This window comes from Euphorbia lathyris, chromosome 7 (assembly GCF_963576675.1).
Source record: "Euphorbia lathyris chromosome 7, ddEupLath1.1, whole genome shotgun sequence".
Taxonomy (NCBI): Eukaryota; Viridiplantae; Streptophyta; class Magnoliopsida; order Malpighiales; family Euphorbiaceae; genus Euphorbia; species Euphorbia lathyris.
This window is the reverse complement of record NC_088916.1, coordinates 20165328-20174766: the sequence shown is the minus strand read 5'-3', so window position 1 is coordinate 20174766 and position 9439 is coordinate 20165328. Positions and strand designations below refer to the sequence as shown.

At 34.1% G+C, this 9439-nt stretch overlaps 1 protein-coding gene across 1 annotated transcript; it reads left to right on the top strand.

The window, feature by feature from the left end:
- Positions 1-1792: 1792 nt before the first annotated feature.
- On the top strand, positions 1793-3917 carry LOC136235749 (GLABROUS1 enhancer-binding protein-like). The gene is made up of 2 exons (XM_066025736.1): positions 1793-2021; positions 2489-3917. The coding sequence occupies exon 2, from the start codon at positions 2500-2502 to the stop codon at positions 3721-3723; it is 1224 nt and encodes a 407-aa protein (XP_065881808.1). The 5' UTR covers positions 1793-2021; positions 2489-2499; the 3' UTR covers positions 3724-3917.
- The last annotated feature ends 5522 nt before the right edge of the window (positions 3918-9439 follow it).

Genomic DNA, 9439 nt, shown 5'->3' with positions numbered 1-9439 from the left:
CAAAAACAATGTAAGCATAGCCTCTACCTAGAAAAACAATATAATATGGTTAATTTAATTGTGACGTTTAGCTTAAATTTGATAAATTTTGTAAACCTTAAGCTTAAATTCATATTATTTCGTAAACGTTAAGCCTATATTAGTGCTATTTTGTACGTGAAGCCTAATTTGATGCTATATTGTAAACGTTAGGCCTAAATTGATATTATGTTGTAAACGTGAAGTCTATATTAGTGCTATTTTGAACGTTGAACCTAAATTGGTACTTCCCTAAAAACTTTAGACCTATTTTGATACCTTATTCATTTTTTTTACAATCAAATAATCAATTGATTATATTTTATGATAATTTATTGGAATTAAATAAACATTTTTATTTAAATTGAAGGAATAATTTGAAAATTTAAGGAGCAATCAAATAAAATTGAATATTTTGAATAGTTAAAAAGGTATATAATTTATGAGTTCTTCCTTTTTATCTAACACACTATTTAGTCTTTCTATTTAAAAAAAAAAACATATTATAAGATTCATATCTTTTATCAATATTAACTATTTGGTTCTTTTGTCTATTTTTTTCTAGATTTTTAACCATTATATTTAGCATAAACATGCAGACAGAAAATAACAGAGTAACATGACCATTTTGTTTTTACTATAACTGTCTTAAAATCTAAGATATTTTGGTTAAAAATCTAAAAAAAAAACTAGATAAAAGGACTAAATAGTTAATATTAATAAAATATAAGGACCTTATAATATGTTTTTAAAATAAAAATACTATATATTAAATAGTGTGTTAGGTAAAAAAGTGGGAACTAATAAACTATTGGCCTAATACACAAATAACCCCTTCAACTTATCCAAATGTTGCAAATGCCTCCCTCAACTTTCAATTGTAACAACTTACCCCTTAAACTTATCCAATTGTAAAACATAACCCCAAATTGGAAATTTTTTTACCCCGTACTTGAAGGAACTGTAAAACCATTTCACTGTATTCGTATCACGCCAAAGATCTAATTATCACACTCCACGAGTGTTGCAACTTTTGTATTTCACGTGTTTCTTCAATTATAGTCCATGTCAGCAATTTGGAGTCATGTTTTACAATTGGACAAATTCAGGGGGTTATGTTTTACAATTGGACAAATTTAAGGGTAAGTTGTTACAATTGAAAGTTGAGGGAGGTATTGCAATATTTGAACAAGTTCAGGGGGTTATTTGTGTATTAGGCCTAAACTATTTACCGTAGTTAAAATGATGAGGACCCGATCCATAAAACGAAACAGTGTTCCATAAAAACGAAACAGAAATGGTGTTTCTATAAAAACGCCCAATAGGCCATTTTTTTTTTCGGCTTAATACACAAATAACCCCTGAACTTGTCCAAATATTGCAACTGCCCCCTCCAACTTTCAATTGTAACAACCTACCCCTCGAACTTGTCTAATTGTAACAATTTATCCCTTAAACTTTTCCAATTGTAAAATATAACCCCAAATTGCTGACATGGACTGCAATTGAAGAAACGCGTGAAATGCAAAATCTGCAACGCTCGTAGAGTGTGATAATTAGATCTTTGGCGTGATACGTATCTGGGGAAACGCTTTTACTGTTGCTTCAAGTACGGGGTAAAAAAATTCCCAATTTTGGGTTATGTTTTACAATTGAACAAGTTTAAGGGGTAAGTTGTTATAATTGAAAGTTGAGAGGGGCAGTTGCAATATTTGGACAAGTTCATGGGTTATTTGTGTATTAGGCCTTTTTATTCCCTTTCAAGGATCGGATTTTCTGGGTTCGTTCCTCCATTTCCTCCTTTCCTCCTTTTCTCCTGATGCTCAATTCATCCCTCTTCTTTCCTCTTCTTTCCCATAACTAGTCAAAGCCCATCAGATCGAACCTGGTTCACCCATACCTGACCTTCATTGATCTGCATCCATTTTTGAACGCGTCTTGTAGCCTCCACAGCTGCTTTCAGCTCCCCCTTTTCACCGTTTGTCTCTTTATCTTTGTTAAAGGTATGTTTGTTGTTGGATTTGGTATTCAATTTCGGTCTTAAGGTTTAATTTGGGATTTAGGGTTTACTTTCTGCGATATTTAGGGTTTGGATTGATTTGTGTTGTGGCAGGAATAATTTGTTTAATTTCTGTTAAATTTAGTGATGACATTGTATGAACTCTTGTGTTGCATGTTCGATTCGAGACACTACTTTTAACTAAACCTATATTAAAAACCAGTTCAAAGATAAAAAAATGGTATGCATGCTAGTTTTTACGAAAATCCATGTGATTTGCACAATCCCGCCGTGAAATTCAGTCGATTTTATGAAAAATCCATGTGATTTGCACAATCCCACTGAAATTCTGTTGATTTTGGGTCTGGGTCTTAACCTGTTACCATGTGATTTGCACAATCCCACCGAAATTCAGTTCTCTTCTTTCCTTTTTTGATCCTAATCTTATTTTCTTGGTATACTCTTTTGTAGCATTAAAGTGAATGGTTCCAAAACGCCCAACTCCTATAGATGTCCCTCCGGCTTCTTCTTCAGAAGAGGAAACTACCTCAAGTGGTGAAGAAGAATCTTCATCTGAAGATGAACAGATGCAAAAAAAAGGGTCTCCTTCACCACCTCAACTAACCCAAACTGCGAAAGCTGTCAAAAAGCCAGATTCTTCCGCAAAGCCCGAGTCAGATTCCGATTCTGAAACGGAATCTGATTCTGAATCTGAGGATGTTCCGACCTCGAAAGTCAAACCTATAGCTTCTAAGCCAATGGAGGGGACTTCAGCCAAAAGCGCAAAGTCTAGATCCAAAACCTCAGCATCCACAGTTGATCCTGGGAAATGTACTACCAAGAGGGTTAGTGAAGTTGGGAAGGATGCAAAAGACTCCAAGCGGTCAAAGATGAAGGATTCAGAATCCAATGGAGCTTTTGAGAAGTCTGAGGATACAAAGAAACCGTTATTTCAAAAGTGGGTTAGTGAAGTTGGGAAGGATGCAAAAGACTCCAAGCGGTCAAAGATGAAGGATTCGGAATCCAATGGAGCTTTTGAGAAGTCTGAGGATACAAAGAAACTGTTATTTCAACGGTTATGGAGTGAGGATGATGAAATTGTACTTTTGAAGGGTATCATTGATTTTATTGAAAAGAAAGGATTTGATCCTGCCAAGGACATGAATGCATTTTATGATTTTATAAAAAAATCACTGCATTTTGATGTTGCTTTGACCCAGTTGAAGGATAAGGTTTGGAGGTTGAAGAAGAAATTTGAGAATCATGCAAAGAAAGGGAAAAATGGTGAAGATAAAACATTCTCTAAACCGCATGATCAAACAACTTTTGATTTGTCGAAGAAGATATGGGGCAGCGAAGGAATTTATGGAAGAAGCAAGAGCTCGACACCAATGAGCGTGGCACCATCGAAGATAGAATCAAGTGTAGTTATGGAGGAAGGTGAAAAGGCGGAGAGGATGGAAACCGAAATGGAAACCCATGTCGGCTCAAAAGAGACTGCTAAGTTTGATAGAGGTGTAGATGTAGCATCAATGGAGGATTATGTGATAAAGAGAGGGCTGGATATGGTGGAGGGAGCGAAAAAATCAGAGATGGAAGAGAAGTGGAGAAAAATGCACGTGGCTGAGCTAGAGCTGTTCATAAAGCGGAATGAGTTGATATTAGAGCAGGCAAAACTTATGTTGGCTGCATACAAATCTGAGTAGGATTAGTCTGTAATAAGGTATATTTTGTGTATCTGTAAAAAAAAAGCTAGGTTATCGTTTGTTTAGGATTTGGTAACTTTTTTTAATCTCCTTTTGGTATGTTTAGGATTTGGTAACTGTTTTTAATCTTTATGATTAACTCTTGTAGTTTATTGTCTTGTCTTGCGAATATGGTATTATGTGGTTTCTTCAAATATCTTGCATTGAAATTGAAGCACTTTGCTTATTTATGATGATAGGATTCAACTTATGTTGGATAAGAGCATGTATTGATTCTAAAATGTTTGCAGTATGGGTTGTGATTGGATGTGACCATGGATTAAGATAGAATTAGGGGTTTGAGATCCATTAAATTTTGGTTAGAGATTCTGTTGTGAGCAATAAATTTAGGTGAATATATTATTGCTCTTTTTAGATAGGTTCTTTTCTGATATCAATATGCTGATTTCAGGATCATATCATTACGAAATACCCTTTTGGCATGGATGTTTTTGGATTGCTTCTCGAGAGGGGGCTTGAGCACCGTTAACCCCCTAGCACTCCCTTATCAGTGAGTCCTACGTTTCTGATGAGTAACTTTAACTGTCCTTTGCTAGTGACATCGTAAGGGTGAAAGTGGGATTAAATGCACCATTGATTACTGAATTTATATGGTTGTCTCAAAATGTTCACTCAACTTTATTTTGTTTCAATAAAATCACTCGAACTTTGAATTTTGTCTCAATTAGGACACTTCGGTGATTTTAATGGTTAAAAGACATCAGAATGATGCCATGACTAGGACAACTCAGATCTCTGAATAAAACGACATGTGGCGGCCACGTGTTAGTTATTTTTATGAAACAAATTTAAATTTTGTGTTTTTTTCATAATAGCTGATACGTGACAATCAGGTGCTGCATACGAGGATGCCATGCTTCGTTTCGGTCAGAGATCTAAGTTTATTACTGAAATCGTCGGAGTGATCTAATTGAGATAAAACTCAAAGTTGGATGATTTTACTGAGACAAATTGAAGTTGGGCGATCATTTTGAGACAACAATACAAGTTCAGTGATCTATGGTGGTGCATTTAAAAGCGTCCACTATTGGTGAATTCTAGATCCGTCTTTGATGACCAACTTTTACCGTCCTTTGCTAGTGATATCGTAAGGGTGAAATTGCAACTAATTTACTTGGAGTTTCTTCATTAGATGTGCAATTTACTTTGAGATGCTATAAATAGAAAAAAATGGTATTAAAGTGCATCCTGGTTGTCAAATCTTTTGTAGATTGAGTAGCATATGACATGTTCAATAAATGGTAAAATAACATTTAATTTTAGAAAATGACATGTTTGGATAATATTGGTGGTTTCTATGTTTTGTTTAATTTGATGATTGTAGAGGAATTTCATTTATGGTAGAAATGAAATTTTGTTATATGCTGTGTTGTTCATAGCTTGATGAATGTATTTTTATTATTATTTTATGGTGTAATTAATATTGAAAATGTAAAATTATATAATTGATAGAAGAATGTAGTAGCTAGGGGAACCTATCTAGTTCGCAAACTGATCGAGTTCGGCTCGGTCAAAGTTTGGATCGATTGGGCTCGGCTTGAGTTCGAGATTGGCTCGAGCATTAATGAGTCCGAGTGTGAGTTTTCTTGGGTTCAGCTTGAAAACTCGTGAACAGGCTCAAGAGTTTTTTTAATAATAATATTATATATATATAAATATATATATTATTGATTTTTATTTTTTTAATTTAAATACATTTTAATTTTGTAATTTTTTTATTAGTTTTTTTAATTAGTAAGTTTGAACCACACATAAATGTTTGATCCAAAACTCAATTTGAAACTATATGGTTGTAAACTATGTTAAATTCGAATTTGTTAGATTTTATATTTGTTTAATCTTATTACTATGTTTAAATTTGTTATAGATTGTATGTCATATTTGTTTTTTGGAGTTAAATTTGGTATACCTTCATTAGAAGGCTGGTTTTAGATAATAAATTGTTAATCAGGTATAATTAAGTATATTCAAAACTTTTTCAAAAGAAAAAATTCAAAACGCGACGAGTTTGAGCAGAACCTATGTTGAACTCGAGCCGAACCTGATCTCTGAATTTCTCGAGCCGAGCTGAACCTGCCCTTGTTCGGCTCGTTTGCACCCGTAGTAGTAGCATTACAATGTAAATTGTTAATTGTTATTTTGACTAAATAAACAAAATAATGTAATTCAACTAAAATTAACTTGAGCATCTAAAATTGTAGTTATCAAGAAGAAGTATGCATTGACAAAGGTGTAAACAATGCATTGAATTAAGGTGTAGTATTTAATTAATTCTCTAAACTAAAACTTGAAAGTGAATTAGGATTTTAAAAAATTATATGCTAGGTGTCTAGTTAAGCAAAAGTCGTAAATTTGAGTCTTTGTCCTATTTTAAAATCAGAAATTGTGATTATCTAACATGGTATTGGCTCAAACGAGTTTAAGGAGAAGGATCTGAAACTGTTCAGCGTAATAATTGTTTTAGGATGTGGATTCAATTGATGTTTTTTTGTTTTTTTAGTTCAGAAACCTTATTGATGATTTGATAGTTTACTGTCTCAATTGACCTTGATACTTTAGTTTGGAGAGCCAAATGAATGTTATGCCTTGAATAAGGTACCAAAATAGGCCTAAGGTTTTTGGGGAAGTACCAATTTAGGCTTAATATTCAAAATAGCACCAATATAGGCTTAACGTTTATAAAATAAATTTAAACTTAACGTTTACAAAATATATCCAATTTAAACTAAACGTCACAATTAAATTAACCATATTATATTCTTTTCCTATTAACTTTATATGTTATCTTTTTATTTAGTTCTATTTTCTTATTTATTATAATACAATTAATTAGTATTCTTGCCAATTAAAACCTTATATTTGTTTTTCATCAACCATTCCATTACTCCTAAATTCCATGGCTCGTGTAATATATGCAAACTAAAAGTATTGATACATGTCAGTGTTCGAAATATTGTGGATATTCAATTACTTTTAGTTTGCATATATTACATGATCAATGAAATTTAATAGTCGTGGAATTATTGATGAAAAACAAATATAAGATCTTAATGGGTAAGAACACTAATTAATTGTATTATAATAAATAAAAGAATATAACTAAATAAAAAGATAACATATAAAGTTAATAGGAAAAGAATATAATATGATTAATTTAAGGGACAATTACAAAACTAGCACCTTTTAAGTGGTTAGTTTTCTTTTATAACTCCTTTTGAAAAACTCACCAAAACTAACACATTTCATTAACTAAATTCCAACCTTGCCCTTGTCTCTAACACTCCGCTCCCCGCTCTTTAACATTCGAACTTCCATCTCTCTAACCTAACACCCCGCTATTCCTCTCTCTAACTTTCCGGCGATTCATTGCCCGATTCTGTACATTTCATCCGGCGAATCTCTGTTACTTCGAGTGGACATGGCGAGAACACGAAGCTCAGACAACGAATCGAATTCAGAAGGAAGGACGAAAAAGAGGGTAAATAACTTGACTTTATTTGTATGTACATTTGTTGGGTTTGAGAAGGAATTTTTCGTTTCGTTTCGTTTACTTCTTCTGGTGTTAGGCTTTATCTGGGTTCGTCTGGTGTTAGGAAGTCATTCGGTTTGGTTGAAATGCGCCGATACGTATGTTCTATCGGCAACCTAATTGTAGATAATATATAGATATAGACAGCCTAATGGCTGATAGAACATCCATATCGACAATCTATTGCCGATAGAACATTCATATCGTCGAGCTAATTGTTGATAGAATATTCATATGGACAATCTATTGCCGATAGAACATTCATATCGACGATCTATTGTCGATAGAACATTTATATCGACGACCTAATTGTCGATAACTCTCTTATTTTAGCATACTAGCTCATTCTAGCTCAACGTTATAATTAGCTTAATTGTATATTCCCTGATGATATGTCTACAATAAATTTCAGCATGATCGTGCAGACAAGAGGAAGAGAGATGAGCATGGCTCTCCTTCGAAGAAGAAAACCAAGAAAAAATCTGAATATAAATACAAACAAGCATTTGGAACGGAAAGCGTCATCATAGTTAGGTGTAACCTAGAAGCATCAAAACATATAAAGGACGTGTTAACACCAAACCAAGTAAATCTATTTAGGAAGAGTTGCTTCAGACAGTATTTGGATATGACCAATACAGTATTTGCAGGAGTCCTCTGTCATACCCTTTTAACAAGGGAGATCATACGTGAAGACCTCAAACCCAAGGAGCTTTGCTTCAAAGTTAGAGGTGTTGAGTTAAGATTTGGGGATTGGGAGTTTGGACTCCTAAGTGGGTTATGGTTTGGAGACATGGAAGCATTTACCGAAAGGTTTAGTGCGATAAATAAGCCATATAGATTTAGGAATAAGTTTTTTCCAGGCATCCCTACACCAACCTTTAAAGACGTGAACACAATTATGCTGCAAACTGTTTGGAAGAATGAATCTGATCAGGATGCAGTTTCATTTGCCATGTTGTATTTTGTCATTGGCTGTGTGTTGGATAACACTGCCGCGAAACAAGCTCTTCCTTGGGTGTTGGAACTTGCTGAATTTCCAACATTGTTTAACGAGTTCCCATTGGGGGTTTTGGGCTGGGATGTGACCTACAGGTCTCTTGTTAATGGGATAATTGGTGGAAAAGACCGAATCGATCAATTGGTCGCTCATAGGGATCATTTTAGGACTAACCGTGTCTCATACAACCTATATGGTTTTGCACACGTATTTCAGGTATGATGTGTGTATATTCTGTATACTAGAAATGTTGGTAGTATGCATAAATAATGAATTGGAACTTTGTCACCTGCTTGGTTGCTCGAAGTATGGGATGTCACCCACGCATGGTATGAGAAGAAAGGCACTCACATTCCACGATGGCTACGATGAAAAAAGACCGGTATCGCTAAATTGCCCAAAGTTCTAGCCATATTTGAAGTAAGTTGACCAGTCATTGTGCCTATATGTGTCACTATTGTGCTATACATTTGACTGACTTGTTTATTTGTACATTTGTATTTTTTAGTCGGGTATAAAACCAAATGCCACGCAACTTACAGCTGAAGACATGGAGAAAGAAAGCTCATGGTATGAACATCTAGTAAACCATGTGGATGGTCTGCCGTGTAATTATGACCAAGTGTTTACCGATTTGGAAAAGGGGCAAGAGGAGGAAAAGGGGCAAGAGGTTGCAAAGGGGAAAGAGGTGGAAAAGGGGCAAGAGGAGCAAGAGGATGAAGGCATGGAAAATGAGGGACACGAGGGATTGAGTACATATGAAGGAGGATATGCTGATGTTTAGTTTATGTAATTTTTGTTTTTTTTTAATGTTTATGTACTTTTGTTATTATGTGTTTTGTGTTTGTGTCTCTTTTGTTTATGTGTTTTGTGTTTGTCTGTTATGTTTTATTGTGTTTTTGTTCATTTTTTGATGTTTTATGTACTTTTTTTCTTTGTTAGAATATAAAAATATAAAAATATTGTTCTTATCTGTGTTTTGTGTTTGAATCTTATGATTTAGCATAGAAAATCCGTTTAACGTAGGACGATATATGTCGATATTCATCAGCTATCGACGCAGATATGTATGTCGATATTCATAAGATATCGACGGATATCGACCCTTTCTGGAAAAAATCGCAGAA

Bases quoted from the DNA above. Each gene is read 5' to 3' on its own strand.
- LOC136235749 (XM_066025736.1), top strand. From the start codon at position 2,500: ATGGTTCCAAAACGCCCAACTCCTATAGATGTCCCTCCGGCTTCTTCT.